Here is a 26422-nt window from a genome sequence, read left to right as displayed (position 1 = left end):
TTAAATTAAATAACTAATTAAACTAGAACCATGACTTCTAGTTCTCATTTTCATGTTTGGAAGCTACAGAAATAATTAAGAACATAGTGAACAAAGCAAGCAGCTCTTCCCTTTCCTCTCCAGCACTGAGAAAACATCTCCAAATGGCTCCTACTCTGTTACCTTTTGGTTCTTTTTAAGCAGTTCTGAGATGCAAGAGAAAGCCAAAACATAACATTCTGCATAGAATCCCTGTCTCTCCCTCAAAACAACATTATTCCCTTTTCAAGAACAAGCCAATCACTTGAGCATGTAGTTTTTCACAGACTCACAGACATCTGTGGGCCCAAAATTACATTTATGTTCCAGCTAGGAAAAGAGAAGGAGGGACTTTCTGAGCAGCCCACCTAGGTATAAACCCACAAAATGTCAAGGTCTGTCTTAACACTGCCCCACACCCAGTCAGGCCACCCAAACACAGAAAACAGCCTGTGTTGAACCCCAAGCTGCCCAGGAGCCTTGGGAACTTCAGGCTCTGCTTCCCAGCCTTCTCTGCAGCATGTTTTACACTTGCTCAGACAGGCAGGCAGAATTAGTCCCAAATTCTGTGCTCCTCAGTCCCTGTTCTTCCTCCCCCACCACTAATTCCTTCTGTCCTGAGTGAAAATAAGCCTCCAAGGTGAATTGACCTTCTCAGGAAAACTCAGTTTGCATCTGAACAGACTGGAATGGCATTCCCCAAGCAGTGAGGACCTCTCAGGTCTGTGCCACTCTCCTCTACAAACCCTACACAAGAGTTTCCAAAACAGGCAGGAAACAAAAAAGAGTAAAACAGACAGAACACAGGAACTTGCCTGAACTGGTCTATTTCCAAGGAAGTTTAAGTCCATGTTCTCACCAAAAAGGTAACCCTCGGGGTGAGGGGTGTCAAACTTCTCACCTCCCATAAAGAAGTGACTTGCAAAGTAGTTTCCTAGAAACAAAAAACACAAGAGAATGACAAAAAAACCCTCTAAATGAGTGCTTCCTGGAAAAGTCCGTACAGTTTTAAATTCACAAGTATAAAAGAGCCACAAGACACAGAAAATACTTACTTATTCAACCCTTCCCTGGAGTACTGAGGACCACTGTCAACAGTAGGAGAAAAGAGAAAAAACCAACCAAACAAAAACAAAAACCTAGAATAAATATTACAGTGGAGACAATTCCATTTCAACTTGTTTTTCAGAGAAGGGACAGGAAGCAGGAAAAGTCAGCTCTTTCCAATGTTGCTCCATTCTGGTCAATTCTTCCTGCTTTCTCCACTTCCCAATGGGAAGCCCAGTCCCACAAACACCATGGACTGCTCAGAGAGGGATGAGGCTTCCTCCCATTGCAAAGTTCAGCACAGCCAAAGTGGTCTCCTGTTAGCCAAAGTTTGTCTTTCCCACACTCCCTTATCCCACACAAGAACCACTCCAAACCTTTACTGGGAGTGCTGGACACTGTACACCCTGATGCTGATTTAATTAATAATGCTGGCAGTTCTAAATGCAGAAACATGGATGTCTGGGAGAGAAAACAGGGACTGACTGAAGTGAAAGTCAGCTCTGAAAGTTTCACCATGAATTTGTTTCATTCATCTTTAAAATGATGCACTACAGTGAAAATTTCAGGACACAAGGCGTGTGCAAGGTCACTGGGGTTCTGGAGCATGAAATTGACTGTAAAATGAACAGAATTAATTCAGGTGTGTAAGCACCACAAACGTAGCTCCCTCCTAGAAAGACTTCAGGAAAACACTCTCAAATGTGAACTTCACAGGGGTACACTTTCAGAGAAATAAGTATCAGGAGAGAACTGAAATAAAAGGCTCCGTCCAAGTCACTTCCCTTCAAGTTTCAGAGGGCAGGATGAGAGGACTGAGCCAATTGTATATTTGCTTCCCTGGGTGCAATGCATAGACAGCATAAATTTGTGTTAAAATGAGTCATTCCAGAAGCAGTAACTAATCATCTGAATGGCTATGGAGACATTCTGGAGAGATCTGCAGTCCCACTAGCGAGGAGCAAGCAGGATTTACTCTGAAATGGAAGGGTTTTCATGAATGGCCCTGTTTTTTCCATTAAGGCTTTCTCCCTTTATCCTTCAAGAAAGGCTCTTTTCACTCTGCACAGATGGCAGTGCCTTAATGATGATGGGAGGGCTCAGCTATTGCTGAGCTCAGCTAACAAGCACCCAGATGTTTGTAGTACTGAAACACGTCCTTCTTTCCACATACAACAATCACCTTCAGCACAGGTCCAGCAGCCACTTAGAATCTGTCCTGCAGAATCAGAATACCAAAATCACAGAATCATTTAGGTTGGAAAAGCCCTCCAAAATCATCAAGTCCAACCTGTGACCTATCATCACCTTGTCAACCAGATCAGAGCACTGAGTGCCACATCCAGTCATTTCCTAGACACAAATGTAAGTGCCCCAAATGACAGGGAATCTTTTCCCACTCCTCCCAGAAGCAACAAATTAAAAAACTAATCTGTATATAATCTCCAAGCACAGCCAGTCTGACACTGCCTCTCCACCAGAGATACACCACGGTGGTATGTATATGCACTGAGGTTCAGAAAACCACACTGAGTGTGGTTGGAGTTCAGGAACAGATTCCACATTTTATGTGGGTCAAGCAGGATTACGTTTTGGAACATTTTATTTGATCAGCTGAGAAGACAATGCTTGTGCAGGATGTCTCAGTACCACAGCAGCTGGTTATCTGGGATCAGAGTCAGAGAACTCCCTCTTATCCAGTGAGTGAGACAGAATTACAGAATCATAGAACTGCCTGGGCTGGAAGGGACCTTAAAGATCACATAGCTCCAACTCCCTGCCAAGGACACCTTCCATGACACCAGGCTGCTCCAAGCTCTGTCCAGCCTGGGCCTTGGACACTTCCAGGAATGATGAAGCCCCAGCTTCTCTGGGCAAACCTGTGCCAGGGCCTCTTCACCCTTGCAGGGAAGGATTTCTTTCTAATATCCAGTCTAACCTACTCTCTGTCAGTTTGAAGCCATTCCCCCTTGTCCTGTCACTCCAGACCCTTGTAGATAATCCTGCCCCATCTTTTCTCTCTAAGCTCCCTCCACATACTGTAAGGCCACAATGAGGTCACCCCAAAGCTTCTCTTTTCCAGGCTGAACAATCCCAACTCTCCCAACCTTTCCTCCCAGCAGAGCTGCTCCATCCCTGGGATCATCCTGGGGCCTCCTCTGGACTCCCTCCAGCAGCTCCACATCCTTTCTGTGCTGGAGGCAGCTCTGCAGGTGGGGTGTCACCTGCACAGAGGGACAGAATCCCCCCACTCCTGCTGCCCACGCTGTGGGACCAGCCCAGGACATGGTTTGAGAGCTTCTCCAGAGATGAAAAGGTCTCTCTTGCTCCACTGGAACAACACTCAGACACAAAACCAGCACGTTCAAGGCACCTGCCACACTGCCACTGCTCCAGTAAGAACTACTTTTGACATCTCTACCAAATTGTTGGGATTTCTCAAAAATACAGTAGCTGGAATCACAGCTCCAGTTCCACATTCAGACTGAACTCTATTCATCTTCCTGCTAAGTCACCTCCTGCAATGTGAAGGAGAGGTTTTTTCCTCCGAGGCACTTCCTTCACAAGCAAACAAGAAACACAGTGCCAGGCATGAGGAGCAAGGGAAAACCACTCTGGGGTGCTCAGAGGGAACACACTGGTGATCAGAACAACCCCGAGGCTCTGCCACGGCTGCTGCACACACAAAAGCTGCCACGCACACGAGGTCTCAACAAACAAACAAACCAGAACGGCAGCAAACTGTCTCCACAAATTTATAACACAGTTTTCAGCAGCTAAAAAAATATATTCTGTTGCAAGCTTTCAGAAAGCACTTGCTACAATGACACCCAAAGTTCACAGCTCTCAAGGTAAAACCAAAGTTATGCATGAATTCTCTCAACCACTATCACAACCACATCGGAGTTTGCCCAAGCTGGAGGCAGAACATTTTAAGAAAGTATTTCTTAAATATCACACTAAGGACTAAAATGAAAAGGAAACTTCCAGATGGAAAATATGAGGCATCCTCTTTTGCAGTCACTGTGACATTTAGGATTTTTAGTGGCTCTAACAGGCCTGCATACATTTTCTATGCATTAGAATCTGAGGTTCCATTTCCAAATCAGTACAAAGACAGCTTTAGAACTTCAGCCAGGCTATCATGCCTCTGGAACCTTGTTCCTACATGTTCTCCCAGGCTATAAAACCACCTTAAGCAGGTGTTCCAAGGGCAGCTTTACACACAGCTCTGTAGCTATGGGCACAAGGAGAATGCTAAGTGCCATCCTCTTTGGCAGGAAAAAGGAAAAGCAAAAAATCCTTGAATTGATCCTCCACAGAACTGCTACAAACAGAAACCCTCCAGGAAAATGCAGTGACACGCTGACCAGGAAAGAATCACACATAAATAGAAAAGGATGGAATAGGACAAAAATGCCAAAACAAAGAAAAACTGTGGCTGTACTTCCCCAGAGTAAATCAGCACAAAGCACAGAGCAGCATGAGATAAAAGTGAACATGACCAAGTGAGGTAGATGAAGCCCAAGCAGTGGTTGTAAGAGAAATTCTTGTGGTGGAAAACTTTACAGTGGCTGGAAAAACTGGGACCACTGGGACACACAGAACAGCCAAGGCTGACTCACTCGTTTGTCCCATGCAAAACCAAACTGGAACCCAAGGCTCCTCCAAGGCATCAAATGACACCAAAATACTTTATATTTAGTCCAACATACTGATGGGGGTTTATTATCATAACTGCACCAACATTAAGCACCAGATTGCCAAATCATAATTACCTCTCCCTAAGCCAGCATCCTAATCCCATATCCATGCAACACATGGATGTGATGCACAAGAAACGAGCTGGGAAGGGACACAACCTACAGGAGGCAGGAGCACAACTGTAATCCCATCACAGCATGGCTGTGTCATACAACATTCATTAACAGAAAGCATTTAGGTGCCCATTTAGGCTTCTCACCATTAATGCAATTAACAGTGAAGTGACAGAAATTGGGCTGTGTTTAATTACTCAGCCAGACAGTCACCACCATGGCAGACTGACAGCACAGTCCCAGGCACAGCCTCAACCAGCACACAGGGACAGTGACACTGTCATGGTACACAGTAGCACAGGGATGCACTGGGTATGACTCTGGATACTCTTCTCCTATTTAAAACTGCTCTTTCTTTGATTAAAGCCTCATTCCCAAACAACAAAGCAGTTCAGCTTCAGAGAGGAGCAACCCACTTCCTTTTTTTCCTCCCAGGAACCTCCAGGGAATCCTCTTCCAAGAGCCTACTCCAGAGGAGACGAGCCATCCCAAGGGCACGTGCTCCGTGCTGCAGAGGAGCTCATGGAACGGGAGCAGAGCTGTGGGAAGCACAGGGGCATTGCTCACTGCTCCAAAGCAACAGGGGCATGGCAGATCCTTTCACTGCTCCAAGCACTGAAGCACCACAGAGATCACAACATCCCTGCTAAACAGAGAAAAAATACCCATTTTTAGCCTGTTTCACAGAGGCACTTACTCTGTACAAACCAGGCCTTCCTCCCAACCCATCAAACAGGCACAATGCCAGCACGGGCTCCATAAAGCAAGAAATTTTGGTTAAAAGGTACCGGCAAAGAGGGGTCAGACAAGGAAATTGGGTTATCACCTTACAGCAGCCTCAGTCACTGAGATGCAGAAGGAAAAATGTAGATGATACCCACACAGAGCCTTGGAGGAAGAAGCAGGGCATTTTCAGAGGATTTTTTACTACAAAACTGCACACAATTTCCAACAAAGCTGTTAAACAACCTGCTTCACTGAGGCCTGGCTCATGCAGACCAAGGTGAATTCCACAGCAACCTGCTCCATCCTCCCCAGGGCACACGACTGACCCAGCAACAACCACATCAAAAGCCAATAAAGGAGAAGTGAATATTCACCTCTGCCTTTGCAACCAGCTGTGACTCAACACGGCTCAGTGACCGTGTCCCTCTCCACAGGCAGGCTGACACACAGCTGAGATCACAGCCAGAATACCTGCATTTAGGGTTGATCTCCTTGCACAGTGTGTCCTTGGGAGGAGGTGTTTGCTCCCTCATCAAACACAAACCCTCATCCCTCCAACCATGGGCAGCAGCTGAGCAGACATTTGTAGCAAGTCAAGATCTGTTGAAATCAGAGACAAGGAGGGATAGAATGGAAAAGGAGAAGGACAGTGCTGCACACAGGATGGGTGACCTCAGGTAATGCTCCCTCACCACTCGTTCCAGCCTGTCAGGGGTAATCTCAGAGCCAGGAGTGTGTGTCAGGCTCACTCTCCAGCACACACATCCAACACAGCCCATGGAAAACCAGACAGGGCTCACAGCAGCAGTGTCCAGTGAGAAATAATTAGCAAACATTTAGCCCAAGAACATGTTGTACTACTTCCAGCTTGCTTCCTGAAATCAAAACTGTACTCACTCACTTCCAGTCATCCTCACTGCCAGGTTTGGTACCAACCTTCCCACCTCCAAGACAATCACTCTGGAGATGGCAGGACCTCAAAGGACACTGTCCCTCTGAACACGCTGCAGGAGGGAGGGGAGCTGCCATCCTCACAGCCCTCACTGTTCTGGGCTTTGAGCCTCCACCTCACAGGTGTTCACCACCTCTTCTTCTGCCTAGAGCTTGAACAGCTCTTCTCTCTCCCCAAAGTCAAGAGGATCCTTGTTAGATAAACCCAAAGAATGTGAAGAGGAAGCCCTGGCTTAACACCAGCTTTCAGAAAGAGCACAAGAAAATGCCACAGAGAATTAACTAGCAAGCCTTTAATTGCATCCAGAGCCTTTGTAAGGAAATACAAATATTTCCATTTAACCAGCTGCTTGAAAGCATTGGCTGTTCAGTTCCACAAGGGAGGTATCACACATGGAACACTCTTTGGTAGCATTATGGTCCACAGATCCCCTTCCAGGGAGCATGGTACCACACAAACCCAACCTCAGGAGTGTGATGGGGTTACCTTGACAAGCCCCAAACCCAACACACCACTAACTTCCAGTTCAACTTCCAGTTCAACAGCACAGGAACAACAGGATGGTGACGTGAAGAAAGTTTAATGTCCATTGCATATGGTGGTTATAATTATTCCACTCTTTGTCTAAAATGCTGTCACACACAGATCCAGCTGCAGCCAAACTGTGACACCTTTCTCAGCTGCCCAAAAATCTAGCTCCCAAACCCCTAAAAAAAAGCAGTCATATTTTCTAAGAGAGCCAACACAGCTGTTGGACTTTTCTAGGCAGGTTTCCCCCTTCCACTTCCTCCACACCACCATTCCTGCTGAAAGCCAACCTGCAACAAGGCAAGGTGTAACGGTGACAGGACTCCATTTGAGATGATCCTGCACCCCCTCCAAACTGAACAGGGGTCCTGGCTCCCTCTGAGGCTATCACAGCCAGCAGGTCATGGACACACACAGGACCTGAATCTCTGAATGAAAAGTCTTTGTATCTGAGAGTGAGGGGACCCAAACTGCTGCTCTGCAAATTCTTCAGCCTGCCTGGAAAAGCCCTGACAGAACCAAAACCTGGAAAAAAATGTAAGCAAATGGATATTGCAGGGGAAAAGAGTACCTGAATTTTCCTGATCACTTGTTTTCCGAGAAGAATAAGTAAAACTCTTTAAACAAGTTAAACCTGGTCAATCCCAAAGCCAGCCCAAGACGAGTCACATGCTCATCCCAACTGCACGCAAGGGGCACTGACAACTCTCCAAGCCTTGAGAACAATTCCCTGTGGAAAACAGACAGCCAGCGGGCTGTGTCAGCCCAACAGCTCCGAGGTGAGAGCCACTGCCATTTTAAGGAGTTACAGGGGTGTCATGCGGGAATTTGGCCACCCTACACTCAAGCAGACGCAGCTCTGCTCCCTGCCCACCGAGCTCCGCCGCAGGCCAGGGACGCACAGCGCGCTGGGGCCGCGTTTCACCGCGGGGAGCGGCCCCCAGCACCCGCAGGAGCCCGGACCACGGGCGGGGACAGCGCCGGGCGGCTGCGGACAGCGGGACAGCTGAGCCCGGATGGCGGGCACGGAGACACCCTGAGTGCAGGGCACCGAGCCCCGGGCAGCCCGGCCCGGTGCCGCCGCCGTGCCCACGGACATCCATCCACGGCCTCTCCGCCAGCGCGGCCGGGCAGGGCCGCGGGCAGAGCCAGAGGCGGTGACAGCCCAGGCCGGTGACAGGCGCTCCCGCAGCCCCTTCCCCGGCCTCCCCGCCCGGCCCCGGGAGCACCGGGCCCGGCACGGCCTGTCCCCCTCCCCGGTCCCCGCGGCCCTCACCGGACTTGGGCGGGTAGCGGTAGGCAGAGTTGGCCTGGATGTCGATGTCCTCCACGCCCGCGATGCGCCTGCTGAGCAGGGAGCCCATGGCGGCCGCGGACAGGGCGGGCGGCCCGGGGGCGCAGAGCGGCAGCGGCGGCACCGGCACCGGGACCCGCACCCACGGCGGCGGCGCGGGGCACGCCGGGACAGCGAGTCCTCCCGCCCCGGGACTACAGCTCCCGGCAGCCACCACGGCGGCGCCTACCAACGGTGGGGCGGGGAGGCGGCGGCATCTACCAATGGCCGGGCGGCGGGGGGGCGGTGGCTTTGGCTCCGCCGGCAGAAGGCGCTGCGGCAGAACGGGGATGACGATGGGAATGGGAATAGGGCTGGGAATGGGAAAGGAACAAGGATGGGAACAGGAGTGGGCTCAGGGATGAGCATGGGGCACTCTGCATGGGAGGGACCCGGAGGTGGAGATCACCGGGGCACACCTTAGGTGGAGAAGCCCTTGGGAGCTCACGCAGGGACGCACAAGGAGGATGCTTGAGGACGCATCCTGGACAGGGAAGCACAGGGAGGATGGATGCCAGGGACACACCTTGCACAGGGATGCAGAGGGAGAATGCCCAAGGTCATGCTCTGTGCAGGGATGCAGGGGGGGGATTCCCAGGGACACATCTGGCACAGGGAAGCACAGGGGAGATGCCCAGACACAGCCTGCACAGGGATGCCCAGGGAGAATTATCCAGGGCACTTCCCAGAGGTGGGACCTGCTACTGGCTGAGGCTCAAAGCCAGCAGGAAAGGAGGTGATCTGCCTCCCATCTTGGAAGCCTCTCCTTTCTGGGTTCCTCCCCTCACTAATCCCCACACATGAAAGGAAATGGAGATGCCTGAGGTTTGGATGTGAGGACAGGGAATGGCCACAGGCTGCCTCACATGTGGGACAAAACAGTCGGGAGGATAGCGCGGAGGAAGAGGCACGAAAAAGCCACCAATGTCCCAAGACTGAGCCATGATGTCCCCTCTGGCACCGAGAACACAGAAAAGCCGCTCCCTGTGATGGGAAGTACCTCCCTGCACATAATGCTGCAAAGGAACTGGGGACCCAAATTCCCAGCAGTGGAGTTGGGAATCACTGGGAGACATGAAGGAGCTGAGGCGGCACACGTGAAATCCCTTAGATTGGCCTTCGGAGCAGGGAAGAGGGCTGGGATTCAGGGAGATGGGATGGAGCAGGGAGCAGAGCCTGCCAGCACAGGAGGATTTTGTGATAGCAAGTGAGCAGGCAGTGGGTGGAATTTGCTGGCTGTAAACACAAACTAAAACACGCCCAGCAGGAATAAGCAAACAATCCCAAGGCGAAACGTGCTTCCGGACAGTTATTATCCTTGCAGCTGTTGTGGCCACACAAACACAGCCACAGGGGCTGGAAGAGGCACGGGATGCAGGGGAACACATGCTGGGGGTGAGGACAGGAGCAGAGCTTGCTCTTCTGCATCCCATTGTGCAGCAGGGCTGGGAAGGAGGACAAGGAAAAAGTAGGGAAGGAGCAACAAGTCCTGCTGGCCAACCACAAGAGTTGGGTACCCTGCACCTGGCACAGGGGAGCCCCAGGCTCTGGCCGTGCCTTGGCAGTAACTGTGCCTGTGTCCCCCAGGATCCTCCTGGCACCTGGAGGGCCAGTGCCTCTTGCTCAAGCAGCCTCTCCGTGCAAGCATTCCTCATAACATGGACAGGGAGGGATGGAGCCTGCTGACCATCACAGGGACAGGGATGGGCTCTGCTGACCATCCCAGGGACAGGGATGGGCTCTGCTGACCATCCCAGGGACAGGGATGGACTCTGCTGACCATCACAGTGACTCGTGTGCTGGCCCAGAGCGTGTCCCAGGCTCCCTGCCTGCACAGCCACAGGAACAAGCTCTGGGCAGTGCCCTGGCAGCAGTGGGATGATGTGAACAGCTCGTGTGCCACCAGCAGCCCCAAACTGAGCAGGGTGAATCCACAACCCCTGAGGCTCACTCTGCAGGCCAGCAGCTGATGTGGGGCTCAGTGCTGGAGCAGACTGGGCACAGCAAGGATCAGTGGGTCCATCTCCCTGTGCTGCCCTGAGAACTGGTGGCCAGCTGGTCACAGCCTGGGGGCAAACAGAGTAGTGTTTGCACCATGAAGCAGGTGAGGAGGGGAATTTGCATCAGACAAAGATGAGAGTCCCTCTCCCTTTCCTCACACATCCTGAGCACTGAGAGAGCATCCTACCCTTCTCCAGCCCAAAGAGGCATCCAGAGGCAGCTGCATCAGAGCTGTTCCCCAAGCTCTTTTTGTGACACGGCCATGAGATCCTAGAATGGTTTGGGTTGGAAGGGACCTTAAAGATGATCTCGCTGCAAACCCACATTCCCTGAGCACCTAAGAGCTCGGTGCCATGTGGGTTAAGCAGGGAGAGCCAGGTCCCACAGCCGCGGGGCGCTGGCTCTGCCCGGGAAGCTGCAGCAGGTCTTTTGTTCGTGCAAAACCCCCAGCAGCGGGAAGGTCCCTCCCGGGCCGCCCGGCTCCGCGGAGCGCTCACAGGAAGCCGGCGGGCCCCGCGGGGGTTGTTGCCATCTGGGAGGGCAGGGGCTTTTGCTGGAGAATCTGTCCCGGAGGGCTCTGCTCCGTGAGACGTGTGTGACAGACAGTGACAATAGGAGTGGCGTGCCAGGGCCGGGCTCAGCCCTTCCGCCCGCATCCCAGGGCCCGGAGCGAGCGGAGCTGAAGGGCAGCAGCTCCTTTGCCCCCGCCCGGCCCGCTGGACGCAAGCCCTGGCACACACAAAGGCAGGATATTGCACCACGGCCCCTCCATCCCACCAAGGACCACTGCCAGCAGCACGGGGAGGAGAGTGGATGGCTCAGGGCAGGGAGCAGGGCTGCCCTGCCAGGGTCCCACAGCTCCTCAGGTGGGTCCCGTGGGCCGCAGGAGTGGCACTCACCCCTTGCACTGTGGCAGCTGCAAGGAGCAGCAACAGCCCCACAAACCCTGGTGGTGCCACCCGAGTGGGTTTTGCACCTTCACCCCTGGGTTCCCTGAGATGTTTGTCCCCATTTTGGTGCTGCCAGCCCCAGGGGTTGTTTGCACCATGAGGGAGGAAAGCCACAAAGATGAGAGGTCCTCTGTGAGAAAGGGATGAAAATGCTTTCACAAGGTTCAAGGGACCTGAGACCCTGAGTGCCATCATGGTGTGGGGTGAGAGTGGCCAAACTGGGAAGGACCAGGGTGAAACTGGGCCAGGGCTCCTGCCACCAGAAGCCTGCAGAGCCCCAGGGGCAGTGAGGAAACCTCAGCTCCTGCACTGCCTTCCAGCTTGGAAAAACCCATCCAGGAAAAGATGAGGAATCCTTTGAACCCCAGGAAGAAGAATCCACAGAGCTGCAGCCCAGAGGAGGCAGATGGGCCAGAGGGACACCCACCCTCCCAAGGCCACATTTCTCCAGCCACCCTTCAGGAGCCTCCTTGGACATTCTGCTGGGGAGGCAGCTACGAGCACACCCGTGTAAACAAGGAAATCGGTTTCCCTGCAAAGCTCCCGGTCACCAGAGCAGCTCATCCAAAGTCCAGCTGCTCAGGGTTTATTACCCAGTGCTTTGTCTCTGCTGTTCCCACTGCCACTCACTGTTTGTCAGGTACATGTAGAACAACAAGGTTCAGGAGCCCAGGAGACAACACACGGAGTTACAGCTCACCAGGAGTGGTGAGCCCATGAACTTTGCCTCCCTAAACACTGCCCAGCTCTATAGGGCTTACAACCCTTCCCGAAAGCCCTGCCGGGCCAGGCCCAACCCTTTTCCCTCCAAACACCACAAGGTTTCTAAACATGCCTGGCTCTTTCTGATTAAAGTTATCATTCAGGAGATTGGTTTTTCCTGCTGTATTTATACCTTGGTGGCTACAAATCTCCCTGTGCCACCTCTCTCTGGGGGCTGTCTTGATGTTTTAAGAAATGAGCAGTCACCTCTTGATATGTCCCACCACCACATACATCTCTGCCCTCACTTGTATTTAGGCAGTGAGATACACAGAATGAGAAGGAAAACCCCTTGGCCCTGAAATTCTCCAAGGCTTGGAGAGGCAGAATGATTGTGTAACTTCAGAACAGCTACTAAAGAACATGTGGCAAACGGTGACTAGCTTTGGACAATACCAGAGCAATTCCTGTTCACGCAGTGGAGGCTGCAAACCCCACTAATCAAGTGTATTACCTGCCTGAGCTTCAGCCATTTAATCCTCAAGGCTCAGAAACACCAGCAAAATGCCAGCCAGGGTCAGAGGTGTTAGTAAACAATCCACTCGTGGCCAGGCTAAACCTCCCCAAACTGCAGGAAACAGCCCAGAACCTCCGCTCAGGAAAGGTGGAGGCAGCTGGAGCCGGCAGCTCCCTTCATCTTTTCCCTGGTGCTGTTAGCCCCGGGCACTGAACCGCGGGTCTGTGCCTGCTCACCCTCAGCAACACCACAGTGCGCTCTGCCGGGCCTGCGGCGCCGGCCCGGCCGCGGGCTTTCATCCGCCTGGCACTGCCGCGCTCTCAACGGAGCCTTTCACCGCGCCGGGAGCCCCGGCACCTTCCAGAACCTTCCCTCGCCTCCGCCTCTCCTTCAGCTCCCGTCAGCCGCCTCGGCGATGCACGGACACGCTGCGGCCGAGGGAAAAACGGCACCAGGAGGGGTGGGCAACGCGCCCACACTTTATTAGCGCTGATGGAGGGCGCGGGGGCCAAGGGGCCGCTGCTCCACCGCCTCTCGGGCCGCGGAGCTGTACGGCAGCTAAGAGCCAAGCGGTCTGCACCAAACCCCCGCAGGCTGCAGGAGGGTAATGACAGGGCCTGCGGGGGTTCGCGGTGCCGAAGGGCGGCAGCGGCGACAGCGCTCCCCCGGCCAGGCCGGGCCCGCCGCTCCCTCACGTCAACAGGAAACCGCACGCGGCCGACTGTAAACACCGCCCGCGCCCACGTGACCGCGTGGCCCCGCCCCGCGCGCGGCCCGCCCCCGCCGCCCTCCCATTGGGGGCCGCGCCGTTGTTGACCATATACGGTCAGGTACTACCAAGCCGCGGGCGGCGGTTGGCCGGCCCCGCGCGTCACTCAACGAGCGCCGAGCGCTCCGCAAACAAAGCGGGGCCTACTGGGAGTTGTGGTCCGAGCGGGGGCAGGGCGGCGGGACGGCGTGGTGAGCGGGAACTACAAGTCCCAGGGGCGCCGCGCGGGCCGGGCAGAGCCGCCCCGCCCCGGGCGGCCGTGGGCGGGGCTGGGCGGGCGCCGTGAGTCAGTGCCCGGTAAACATTGGCGTGAGCCGCCGGCCCCGCCGTGCTGGCGGCGCCCTGAGGGCGGCGGGGTCCGGGCCGGGGCCATGGACGAGCTCAAGCACCAGGTGATGATCAACCAGTTCGTGCTGGCGGCCGGATGCGCGGCCGACCAGGCCAAGCAGCTGCTGCAGGCGGCCCACTGGCAGTTCGAGGTGAGGCCGCCGCCCCGGTACCGGCCCCGGGCGGGTCCCCGCGTGGGGGCATCGCGGGGGGTTCGGGCAGCGTGGATCGGTGCCCGGCCCTGCGGACACGCCGCTGCCCCCCCGCCCGCCCACACGCGCGGCGGCGGGGCGCGGGCCGGGCCCCCGGCGGTGCCCGAGGGAGCGTGGGCGCCACGCGGGGCGGGGGATCGGCAGGCCACGTTGCGCGGGGGGTGCGCAGAGAGGAGCTCGCAGCCTGCCGGGGCCCCACGCCGGACCGCGGCCGGGCCGGGGCCGCCGAATCCGCCGAACCCTCTTGCTGTTCCCCCCCGCCCCCGCCCCAGCCCTCCCGCGTGGCCGTGGGCTGGAAAACCCCAGCGCAGCCTTTCCCACGGCCCTGCCCCGGGGAGTTTGAGTTCTCGGGCAGCCGTGGGAGAGGAGCTTTTGTAGGTCAAAGCTTTTCTGGCTCCAGACGCCTTTTTCTCTCGCTCACGGGCGGGATACTCCGTGACATTGACAGGGGTTACCGCCGCGCGTGGGGCGGGGGCGCCGGGGCAGCTCCCCGGTGCCTTTCAGGGTGCTCAGCTCCTGCGGAGATCCCCGGACCTGTGCAGGGAGCAAAGAGCACTGCAGTTGCCGTCGCCAATAAATTGCATTCTAAATAGGATTTTTCCTTCTCTTCTGCAGCTCCCTAGGTTGGAGCTGATGGATTTGACGCTAATGGCACCTCGGTAATTGAAATGTCTGTGCTATGCTGCGGGAGCAGCTCTGAGTCAGGCTGGGGAGCAGGAGGCTCCGTTTGTTCCTCCCCGTGGCTGGAGCACCTCTCCTCCCAGCCGGGGGGCGCGGGCGCTGCTGCCCGGGCTGTCCCGGGGTTGTTCCGTAGCGGAGCAGCGGCCGGGTGGAGCCGGCACGGAAACCCTCCGTCGCCGTGCGGCCACAGCATTCCCACATGCTCTGTCACAGGCCAGCAAGCATCCCAAAGCAAGCTGCGGAGCACGGGGTGGGCTTGCAGGGATGGCGGAGGAGCGGGCCGGCGATCCCCACCGCCGTGCCCGGTGAACGGGAGCACCGCTGGCGTGGGATGTGTTGCATGTGTAACGTGCTGCGGCGTTTGTTTACTAACACAGCCTGACAGTGGCCCTCTGGGACAGGCGGGATCCTCTTCCACCACCTCCGTGCGTGTCGCAAAAGAGCCGGGGAGGGATGACAGAAGTTTTAACGTGTCTTTCAAAAGGCTTTTTTGCAGAACTTTGCCACCGTTTGGCGAGTTGCACAAGTACAAACAGCCGTCTCCTGCCGGCTGGGCACTCACATGACTCAGAGGAAGCTGGGCTGTAAACAAACGCTGCTGTTACCATGTTCCCACTCACTTTTGGTGCAACGGTCAGATAATTCCCTTTGCAAAATGGCCGCTGGGCACGGCTCCTTCTGGGAGCCACGCCGGGGAGGGATCACCTCCCGACCACTCCAGCCTGCTCTCACCTCTTTTCTGGGATACTCCCGAGGCTTTTGTTATTCCAGTGCAGCACCGGTTTGCTGGCTGGTCTGCATCTGCATTGAGCATAAATCGGGGGAGTTCAGGCAAGTTCAGTACGAGGGAAGGCAGCATAAATTAACCATCTCCTTGGAGTCAGAGCGCTCCTCCAGGGGCACGCGTGAATGCGATCAGCCTGCTTGTACCTGAGCGTTCTGCTCCTGCCTGTAAGGCCACCGCGGGGAGAGAGAGGTGTTCTGCACTGGGGAGCCACGCTAGCTCAGTGGCCCAGTGACACACAGCAGGAGCTGGGTTGTCCCAGCTCTGTGCCTCTGTCCTGGCCAGGGCACTCCTGGCATCCATCTGCCCTGTCCAGGACCTTTCCTTTGTGGGCAAGTGTCCCACTTGCTGCCTGTGACAGCCCCTGGGGTGTTTGTCACCAGCAGGAGCGAGAGGGAGGCTGCTGTGAAACATGGACAGCTTTGGGGTGCTGGTGTTTTGGGACCACTTCCCTGGGCTTGGGCTGCTTTTGAGGCTGGCTGCTCAGGGGCCATTGTGTGTTGGAAGATGAAGTGAGGGCTGCAGAGCGGATTTGCTCTGTGTGTGTCTTTCCAGCCCTGGTAGACCCGGAGTTTTTCCGGGGCGGAAGGAACATGATCCAGGACAGTGAGCAGGGTCGGAGGTCAGGAAAACATTTGGGATACAGTCACCTTTGGCTGTAGTGTGAGCTGATCAGAGTCTGTCCCATCCTCCGGGTTGATTAACGAGCCATTTTTTTTCATCCTATCTATCCCTGGGGAGCAGGGCAGTTCATGGGTAGGGTGTGGATTGCCTCTCCCCCTCGCTGTGACTCCTCTCCTGTTTCCTAGAGACCCTGGGCAGGCTTTCTGCTCTTGTGCCCAGTTTAATTTGCAGCTCTCGCAGCTCTGTGGGCCCTTCCATGCCTCCAGGGATGGCTGCTGTGGGTGCCAGCTGGAATGGCACTGCCAGCCCAGCCCTCCAGCAGCTGGAGCAGTGCCATGGCCGATCCCAGGGGGAGGTTTACAGGCCCAAGAAAGCAACTTGGAGTGTCTCTGGGTGAAGGCTGGCACTCAGCCTCCAGGGCCTGGCTTTTTGGGAGAAGCCAGGGAGAGCAGCTCCTCTGTGGCTGGAACCCAGCAGGTTACCAGGCAGACATTTCAGAGTTTGCTGTCTCACATGGGGCTGGGCAGTGGATCAGGCTCCTTCATCTGTAGGAAGATATTATTTAGCTTTATGTGCTCATTGCCCTTGGGGCTGTTTGGGAAGGATAAGAAGAAACTGCTTCTAAAAAAACCCACCCATTCCTTCCTTTTCCTGGTGCTAAGAGCCTCTGTTCAGTGTAGGGAGGTTGTGTGTGGGGAACAAGAGGAGGAGCAGGTGTCTGGCTTTGCTCACTGTGTCCACGGCTGGATTTCATTTCCTCTTATGTATTTACATTTCATGAAGCCCCTTCCTTGGTGTTTCAAGGACAGGGTGCCTCCAGGGCTACCCCCTGCTGCTGGGTGCCCCGTGCAGGCAGGGCTCACACCTCCAGCCACCCTCTGCCTGACTGAGTCACCACAGGTGCATCTTGGCACCCTGGCAGAGTCCCTGTGTGATCCCTCTCCTCTGAAGCTCCTGGTTTTGCATCCTGGGAGGGAGCACAGTGGCCTGGTCACCTGCTGAGTGTGGCCAGGCCATGGCTGTGGGGCTGCCCTGCTCCCATGCACACCAGGGTGACACAGGGCAGTGGGGCCTTGGCTCCAGGCTCTGAGCTGAGCTGGGCTCGGGCTCCTGCTCCAGCAGAGAAGCCTTAATTGGCTTTGCTGTTGCACCAGTCACGGTGGCACTTGTGACGCTGTCTGGAGACCAGGTGGCATCAGTAGCTTTGGCTACGTGTGTGTCCCTGGCCTCTGTGGCACCAAGGGGAGTGTGGGGCCCTCACTCGCGGGGCTGGGGCTCTGCAGGTCCCTTGGGAGGGGACTGGGGGTCATGGGCCTTGTGCTGGGCACAGGAGCTGTTTCTGCTGCGCTTGGAAAGGGGCAGCTGGAGGGGAAGAGACACCGTGTTAGGCAGAGAGGCCTGCAGTGGCAGAGTGCTGCCTCTGCCCAGTCACAGCTTTCATCCCAGCGCTGGCAGGGATTGGTGGGCAGCTCAGGGGGACAGCAGGGACCTTCTCTGCCCCTGCCTGCCAGTGGCACAGTCCCAGATATGAGGCCGCTTGGAAAACAGGAGCGCAGAGCGGATTTAATCAGCTTATGGTATCTGGCTGTGCCCACACCTCTGCCTGTGTTTCCCCTTTGGTGTTACCCCCTCTCTTATCACGATCTGTCAGCGATAAGGCCTCTGGGTGTTGACGTCGACCTCACCCAGGACAAAGGGTAGCGTGGCAGGGGGTGTCACTGCCGCAGAAGTCTCTGTGTCGGACATTTCCTTGATTCAGAGCCATGTGCTGTCCTGTCCAGAGCTCTCTGCAGGGACAGCACAGGTCACAGACCCTGTTCCATTCCTGCTGCATTGCCATCTCAGGGATCTGGTGGGTCCTGCCTGCAGGAGCTGAGGGCTCTGAGCTCGCAGCGTGGCCGGGTGCAGAGTTCAGGTGCTGTGTTATTAAATGCAGCTGTTGCAGGGAAGAGCCTTGCCAGCCCAGCTATTGCACACTCCCCCCGTGGTCTGGGAGCTGCCAGACTCTGCAGCAGGAATTGCTTCCCCCACCCAGGTCTGGAGCATTGTTTGCAGACATTGCTCTGGCTGCCACCTGGTTGTACCAATAGTTTTCTGCTATTTAGTAAGGAAACCATAAACCTCTTTGCCTTCCCATGGTCTGCCAGCCTGGGTGTTTGGGGCAAAATCAGTTTTCCCATTGGATCATTGAGCTGAGTTGACTTGCTGTCATTCATCCTGGCCCTGGGAATGACACAGGAGCCTGTGGACGCTGGGATGAGGAGCATGGGTGGTGGCAGGACTGTGACTGCTGCAGTTGGACAGGGTTTGCTACAACCTCCCTGTGCTTTTTCCAGGCTTTTCTGCCTTTTTTTTCCCCCAGCAGCTTGGGTAACCCCAATCTCTGGATCTCAGAAAGCGAGCAGAGTCTCAGGCAGAGTTGCAACACTCAGCCACAGTCCCGGACCTCACATCCCAGAGTGGAGACCTGAAGGCCCTGGGGAGAGGCCTAAAGGGGGTTTTCCTTCAACCAGAATTAAATCCAAAACAGTTTTCCATCAAGTCTCATCTACAACTGAATCAAAACCTTGGTTTCTAGCCCTGACTCAGTTGAAGCCTGGCACAGAACAGGAGTCACCATCATGGAATCCCAGAATGTTTTGGGTTGGAAGGGACCTTGAAGGAAGGTCACCCCCCTGCCATGGGCAGAGACACCTTCCCAGGTTGCTCAAGCCCCATCTAACCTGGCCTTGGACACTTCATGGATGGGGCAGCCACAGATTCTCTCGGCAACCTGTGCCAGGGCCTCACCACCCTCTAAGAAAAGAACTTTTCACCATTCCTTCATCAGCTCAGTGCTGTGCACCCCCAAACCTCTTGCCGCCTCTGCTCCTCCCAGACCTGGGCTGGGTGTCTGCCCTCCTGACCATCTTCTTCCCCTGGCCTTCCCTACCTGCAACCCTTCTTGTCCTCTCACATGCCTGTGGCCTGTGACATATTTACCAGACTATTACTGGTTTTAACTGGAAGCTACAAAACAATGTCAGTCCCCATCCTCTGTCTCCAACTGAATTGGAAATGACTATTACTGGTTTTAACTGGAAGCTACAAAACAATGTCAGTCCCCATCGTGCTCTGTCTCCAACTGAATTGGAAAGGTTCCGGCATATGGGGTGGGCACCTGCAGCAGCCCCTGCTCTGGGGATCTCCTGGTGGGAATGTGGGGACTGTGATCATGCACTGTTGAAGACATGCCTTTAACTGGATCCTGCCAATCCTGGGGTTGGATTTGGTTTCCTTTGTTTCCCAGCACACGGTGGTTTGCAGAGTGTCATTGTGAGTTGTGAAACACCTGCTGGGTTCTGCCCCAGCAGTAGCTTCTTCTGGCAAGGATGGTGGTCCCAAATACAAATGGTGACCACCTGCCCTAGTGTGAGCAGATGGCAGGCGCAGGTCCCAGTTTGGGGACAGGGAGCAGCTGTGCCCTCAAGGCCCCCCAGGGCCTGTTTTGGGTCATCTTTGGGGTCTAGTAGTGTGCAGGGTTGAGGTGTGTGCCCAGTTTGGGTGCTGGTAGTAACATCATCTTTCCCTTTTTTTTTTTTTTCCTTCCTTTCAGACTGCTCTCAGTGCTTTTTTCCAAGAAACAAACATCCCCTACAGCCACCACCATCAGATGGTAAGTGCTTTCCCAGCTCCCCAGCGCTCTCCCAGGGCAGAGCACCAGCTGGCAGGTGCTTCAGGCTGGTGCTCGTGTCCAGCTCACCGCTTCACAGCTCCAGGAGTGCAGGCAGGGAGGTCTGGCTGGGCAGTGCCAGAGCTGCCTGCCAAGGAAGGTTTTCCTGGAGAGCAGCTGGTGGCATAGCCTGCCCTATGCAGTGCGACAGCAGAGCCCTGCAGATGGTTTGGGGCTGCTCTTCCAAGAGGGAGGGAGGGAGGGAGGACGTTTTGGGCATAGCCAGTGGTCCACACCAGCCCAGCATGGCAGAGAGAGCCTGGAGGAGCCTGAAGCTCTGACCTGTGTAAACACACTCACAGATACATGGTGCTTCCCATCCTGCAGCAGCACACACACAGGTCCTTGTGCACGTGCTGGAGTGAGCAATTCCCGGAGCATTGCCAGAGCGCGGCTCTGGTGCGGCGTGCAGAGCGTCTGGAGGTGTGTAAACACCCACACGTGGGTGCTGCCTGCCTCTGCTCTCTTCCAGCTGTCCCCAGACTCAGTCCCTTAGCTTCCATGCCCCAGCAGCCCATAATCTGCTTGGGCAGATGTGTCTTAAGGATTTACTGGCTGCTGTGGCCTTGTTTGACTCTCCGGAACAATTGGGGATTTGGAGCACGCAAAGCAAGTGCCCAGCAGGGCTGGAGCATGCCCAGTGTCCTGGGGGATGGGAGCTGAGCCTGAGCCTTGTGCCCGCAGAGCCAGAAAGCTGCAGGCCCAGGGTGGCACCACTGGGTTGTGGAGCAGAGGGGGTCCCTGACTTGGCTGGGCATGGGGGGTCCTGGGTGGGCCCTCTGCCAGGAGCTCTTACCACAGCATGAGCCTTCAGGCCCTTAAATGGAGCTCCTCATGGGCTGCACAGTCAGCAGAGCGCTGGTCTGGGGGCTTCATTTGCCACAGCAGGGGACAGAGGAGTCTTGTGCCACGCCGCGGTGGGAGGCAGAAGGTGGGGACTCCTCTGACCCCGTGTCTCCTTCCCACAGATGTGCACTCCTGCCAACACGCCGGCCACGCCGCCCAACTTCCCCGACGCCCTCACCATGTTCTCCCGCCTCAAGGCTTCCGAAAGCTTCAACAGCAGTAGCCCCGTGGCCTCCATGGCGACTTCCCCGCCGCCCCCGGCCCCGCCGCTGCCCCAGCACGGGGCCTTCAACCCCGCCTGGCCCACGGCCTCGCCGCCCGGGCAGCAGCAGAGCATGTGGACTCCGGCCGCGCCGGCGCAGCCCGCGGGCTGGCCAGCCGCCGTCTCCCAGCAGGCCAGCGCAGAACAGAAGGCCAACGTGACCATGGAGGCAGAGAGATGAGGCCGCGGCGGAGAGCGGACGCGGCGGGGACCCCTGCGTATAAATATATATATATTTTTTCTCCCCCCCCTCCCCAAAGAGGAGAGGAACTCCGCTGCCAGGGCGTCTGGCAGCCGCCGAGACACATGAGCAAATAGCTGCCTTGCATGGGTTTGGTTTGAAGTAGTTTTTACTTGTTCTCGAGCTGAATGGAGCTCCCCAGAGACAGCGGGAGGCTGCGTGGGACCGGTGCTGGCCTCTGCCTGGGACCCTGATGCTGCCAGACTCTTGGGGAGGGAGCACCCCCTCCTCTCTTGGGACACCGGAGTTTGCATGCCAGTGACATTTATGGAGGAGGTCCCTTCCTCAGGGTCCCCTGGGCCACCCCACCAGGCAGAGTGGGTTGTCCCTGAGTGTTTTCCCCTATCCCTTGGCCCCGATCAACTGGGTGGGGGGCAGACACCCCTTGAGGCTTGTTTTTTGTTAGGGGTGGAGAGAGCAAGGGCTGTTCCTGCACCACCACAGCCTCCACCCCACAAACACCATCCTCGCTGGTGAGCAGGGCTGGGGGACACCAACCCTCGGGGAGGCGTCTGGCCCCTCACCCAGCCCCGGGTGGGGAGCAGGAGGTGAGCACTGGTGGTCCGGCTGGGCCAGCACACCCTACCCTCCAACCTCCCAGGATGGGGTTTGCCCCAGGGCTGTTTTGCATGACACAGTGTAACCCTAGAGACTGGGATCGTTTTTAACCCCTCTGTTCTTTTCTCCCGGCGGCTGGAAGTCTCTCCGGATGCGCCGCAGCCGCTTGCAATACACGCTCTTCTGCTTTGAACCCCGTGTCTTTGCTTCGTTTGCAGCAGTGGCAGGACGCAGGCAAAGCTGCCCTGTGCCTGGAGTGTTTCAGGATCCCCTTTTCTGTGATTCATCCCAAGAGGGCTGGCTGCATCTCCAGCTGCTCCAAACATCCTGTTCCAGCCATGCAGTGACTGCCAGCTGCTTTTGGCCAGGTGCATCCAGGGCTCAGCCCCAGAAGCCCAGCTCTGCCACATCAGCTATGGTGTGAGACCCCAGCAGGCAGGGCTGTGCTGAGTCCTCAGGATCCCTTGTGACATCCACAGGTTCTGGGTGTTTTGCTGTGACCTGGCTCCTATCCCCTCTTCCTCAGGTCCGTTGGAGGTTGCTGTCCTTGCCAAACCCTTTCCCAGCAAGGCTGTGCCCCTGCACTCCCCAGTCAATAATTAATTTCAGTCTCTTATTTGTGTTGCTAAAATAAACAATGTAGGAGGGATGGTTTCACCGGGAGTGCCTCTTGGACAGCCTGGGCAGGGCCTGGGAGCAAGGGCTGGAGCTGGGGCTGGCCCTTGTGAGCTTCCTTGCATGGACTTGTGCTGGAGCTGCCCCCCTTAGTCCTGCCCCACTGAGATGAAGTGGGTCAAGCTGGTGAGCCCTGGAGTGAGCTGTGGTGGGCACATCCAGGCCAATCTGGAGTCTTGCTGGGAGTGGGGATGGTCTTTGAGGTGGGAGGCTGCAGCACAGAGCCACCCAGGGCACACAGAAGGGATTTGTCCCCAGCCTTGAAGAGAAACAACTGCCTGAGAAACACAGGTGAAGCCACAAGAAGACCTGGGTGGTGAGGAGGGGAATGTGCCTATGACCATCCAGGGCCACCAGGAGCCACAGGATTGGAAAATGATGTGCCAGACCACAGACCTGGTGATCTGACTGGTCAGAGAGCTGATGGGGATGTGGCACAGCCCAAAAGTGCTGGACTTGCTGCCCTGTGTGTCCCCAGGAGCTCAGGGACTGTGCAGAGGAGGCAACAGAAGAAGGAGCATCTCTGGCCTGTGGTGTTACCCCACTGCAATGAGTGGGTGCCAGGGCAGTGTGACCACAACTCCACCAGTCCCCCAAGGGCAGGCAGCACAGCCTTGGTGCATGTCCCCCTCCCCAGCCCCCCATGCCATTTCACAGTCCCATGGCCAGCCTGGACACCTGTGAGCTTGACACCAGTCCCCCAGGAGCCTGGCTTTGTCACCTGCACCTGCAATGCACAAGGGCAAACAGCCTTGTGTGGGGCATGACAGCCTCAGCAGCTCGCCGGGGAGTGCTCAGCAGCAGCACTGCCCACGTGGCAGGGGACACTCAGGACAGGCACCTGTGTGAGTACTGGGGAATGCAGCACATCCCTGTGGTGTGCCAGGAGCAGAGCTGGGGGGATCTTCATTGCTGAAGGGGGAGAAGCAGAAACAGTACAGGGGGACAGCCATCCCCTGCAGACCCCTGCCCTGCCACCACCCCAGTGCTTGTTCACAATCACAGCACCCAAGCCCTGCTCCATCAGCACCTTGTTCATCTCTGGGTGCTTCACCATCCCCTGACTTCCCCTCATCCTCCTTGGAGCCACTCACCATTGTTTATCCCCAGCTCCACCAGCATGGCATGGCAATAAAATCCTGGCACACTGAGCTGCTTTTGAGTGGGGATGTGGCCGGTCTGGGCAATCCTGTGCCCAGCCTGGTTCAGGCACCAGCCATGGCACAAGTGGCTCCTGAGCTGTGCCCAGAGACTGTCCTTGCCTTGGTGTCCCCCACAGCTGCTGTGCAGCTTCCTGCAGCCTCATGCCCTGCTCCTGCAGCTGGCCCAGCACTTCCCTGCCTGAGCCCAACCCCCGGGGAGAAGATGTGGCCATGGGTGAACCTGGGTGGCTGCAGAACCTGGGCAAGGCAGGGAGGTGTGTTTGTGGTAGCCCAGAGAGTGGCTAGTGAGAGCATCCTGAGAGATGTCCCAATGTGTTCCTGGCGAGTGGGATGTAGGGTTGCAGCCCCCAGGCCTTTGAGCTTGTTCAAAGCTCAAACCTCCTGAGACCATGGGCAGTTGGGCACCTTCGATATCCTGCAGCTGCTTTATTCTCACTAGCACCTTCTCCAGATGGACAGTCGTGTCCTCCAAGTCTCTGAGCTGGCTGAAAACAGACACCAAAGTTTGCTCTCGGCAGCTTCAGCTCCTGCAGGCCCCCAGCAAAACAACATCCCAAACCTGGGTGGGTTTATAGTGGAGACCCCCTGGCACTGCTGCCAGGCCCTGGGCATGGCCAGCGCTGGGGTGCCAGAGAGGACAGTGACCACATCCTCCCCAGGCATGTCCGTGCATGAGGCAGAGGGACAAGGGGGCTGCAGTGGCCTGTTGACTCAGATGGGCTGAGTGTGGCTTTGCCATTCACCTGGCAAAGGTCTGGTGGCACAACCTGGTACAGTGGCCTGGCATGACAGAGCTGTCAGTGCCCGCGGAGCTCTCGTGTGGCTGACAGATCCCTATGGCCTCGTGCTGCTCCAGCAGTCAGCCCAGCCTGTGGGGCCTTGTGGGCCGGCACTGCAAGGCCTCCGGACTGAGCTCCCAGCCAGAGCTTCTGAAACCAAACAGCCCCTGAGGTTCTGGGGAGAGAGAAGAGCCCCAGCCATGCTGGAGCCAAGGGGCATTGCCAGCAAAGGAGCCTGGCACCTGAGAGTCTGCAGTGCCTCAGCAGGGAGCACCTCACAGAGAGAGCTCTGCTACAGCTCCTGAGACAGCTCCACTGCGAGCAGGAGAGAAATCAGCCCTTCCACCCTGCCCCAGGAGGGAGAGCCTGGGCAGCCCCTGGATGGGGCAGGAGACTCCAAACCTTGACACCACCCCCAGTGCCATCCCATCCTCAGCCCTGTGGGTCACCCCCACAGCTGAAATCAAAATTTCAGAGGGTAAAGTCCCGCACTGCAGGAGGGACAAGAGCAGTGGAGGTGGCCAGGACACTGGGATACATGGGGTGGGTGGCTGCTCCAGTGGCTGTGAGGGTGACATGGACCCAGGAAGGTCACTGCAGCCAGAGCAACCTTTCAGGAGGCTTCAGTGCATTTTCCATAAGGATTTGTGAAAGATTGTCACCTCAGTCACCCCAGGAACCTGTGCAGGTCATGGGGAGAGACCATGCAGGTCTCTGGAGAGCCCAATCTCTCTGCAAAGAGCTCTCCAGTAAATGGTCAAGCTCAGCTGCAAGCACCTCCTGGAAATTTGTTGCAGCTGGGAGCCCTCAGCCGTGGTTTCCAGGGAGCAGAGTGTGGTGATGATCTGCAGCATGGCTGTGACCTGAGGAGCATGGGTTTGACTGCTGGTACCAGGTCCCCACAGGCATGGGACATGGAAAGAAGGGAAGCTAAGAAGTGTGTGGGGAAGACCAGGACTTGGGGAAGTTTCTCTGGGACCCACAGCACCAGCCACACCCAGCCAGCCCACAGTGGTGCCCATGGAGTTCCCCCAAACTGAAGTGAAAGACGTCCAAAGGGGAGAAATGTCCCAGCTTCAGCTTCGCCACTCTGGCAAAATGCTGTCCCCTTTGCCCTGTGGCTGTGCTTAAAGCCAAGGTCACAACTTGTGAGGTGGGACTGGTCTGGGGCTGCCAGGTCTCGCAAGGGATGGAGTGCCAAAATTGCTGCGGGCCAGCCCCGTGCTGCCTGTGGAGAAGACAGGAGGGCACGAGGCCAGCACAACGCATTCTTGTGCTGCAAGGTGTGAGCAAGGCAGATATTTCTGATCTTACGTACAGCATCTTCCACTCAAGAGTCTAGACTTGAACTTGGTGCTGTGGCAATGTCACCCACTAGATTGTGCTTTGATGTGGGGACAGCCTGCCTGTCCTGCTGTCACCTGCAGCTTGGCCACTCACTGTGACACAGGGAGAAGAGGAGCCGACAAGGCCCAGGGCTGTTCCTGCATGGGGAGTGGGAGCTGTGTGCTCCAGCCCAGAGTGACCCCAGGCAGAGCTGCCAGGGCAGGATGGGACCCAGCACAGCTAAATCTCAGAGCAGTATCTCTGGAGCCCTAGGGGCAAGTGAGAAGTGACTGAAAACACCTGTGGCTGTGTTAGAATGCTGCTCTTTTAATTAGTCCCTGCAGTGCAGCTAAGACCACTGGACACAGAAAGGTGATTTTGTGGTTCCACAGGCTCCCTGGTCCTGGGGCAGCCAGAATCCATGGCATAGGCATGTCACTGTGTGGGACAGGGCATCGTGTGGGGCATGAGCTGGGACACCTGGTAGGGAAGGCACCACGCGCAGGACAGGGAAGAGATGGCTCCAGGGAGACCTCAGAGACCCTTCCAGTACCTCAAAAAGAGCTGGCTCCAAAAGAGCTGGAGAGGGACTTTGGGCAAGGGCATGGAATGACAGAACAAGGGGGAATGGCTTCGAACTGCAAGAGGGGGAGTTAAGGTTAGATATATAGAAGAAACTTCCCTGTGAGGGTGGGCAGGCCCTGGCACAGGGTGCCCAGAGCAGCTGTGGCTGCCCCTGGATCCCTGGCAGTGTTCCAGGCCAGGCTGGATGGGGCTTGGAGCAGCCTGGGACAGTGGAAGGTGTCCCAGCCCATGGCAGGGGCTGGAATGGGATGATCTATACAATTCTTTCCGGCACAAACCGCGCTGT

At 56.3% G+C, this 26422-nt stretch overlaps 2 protein-coding genes across 6 annotated transcripts in view; one reads left to right on the top strand and one right to left on the bottom strand.

Annotated features, from left to right (window-relative positions):
* The window catches only part of MGRN1 (mahogunin ring finger 1), a 49612-nt gene extending 41058 nt beyond the window's left edge, over positions 1-8554 (bottom strand). For all 5 annotated transcript variants that reach the window (XM_041402026.1, XM_041402029.1, XM_041402025.1 and 2 more), the window contains exons 1-2: positions 8366-8554; positions 834-952 (exon numbers count right to left, since the gene is read on the bottom strand). In XM_041402026.1, coding sequence (XP_041257960.1) covers positions 834-952; positions 8366-8453 — 207 coding nt within the window. In that variant the 5' untranslated portion in view covers positions 8454-8554. The remainder of the gene's footprint in view (positions 1-833; positions 953-8365) is intronic.
* A 4991-nt stretch (positions 8555-13545) lies between these two features.
* Positions 13546-21801, top strand: UBALD1 (UBA like domain containing 1). Its single transcript, XM_041401787.1, has 3 exons — positions 13546-13840; positions 19585-19644; positions 20670-21801. The coding sequence occupies exons 1-3, from the start codon at positions 13733-13735 to the stop codon at positions 20988-20990; spliced, it is 489 nt and encodes a 162-aa protein (XP_041257721.1). The 5' UTR covers positions 13546-13732; the 3' UTR covers positions 20991-21801.
* The last annotated feature ends 4621 nt before the right edge of the window (positions 21802-26422 follow it).

This window comes from Onychostruthus taczanowskii, unplaced genomic scaffold (genome assembly GCF_017590055.1).
Source record: "Onychostruthus taczanowskii isolate IOZ18803 unplaced genomic scaffold, ASM1759005v1 scaffold19, whole genome shotgun sequence".
Taxonomy (NCBI): domain Eukaryota; kingdom Metazoa; phylum Chordata; class Aves; order Passeriformes; family Passeridae; genus Onychostruthus; species Onychostruthus taczanowskii.
This window is presented reverse-complemented; position numbering and strand designations above follow the sequence as displayed.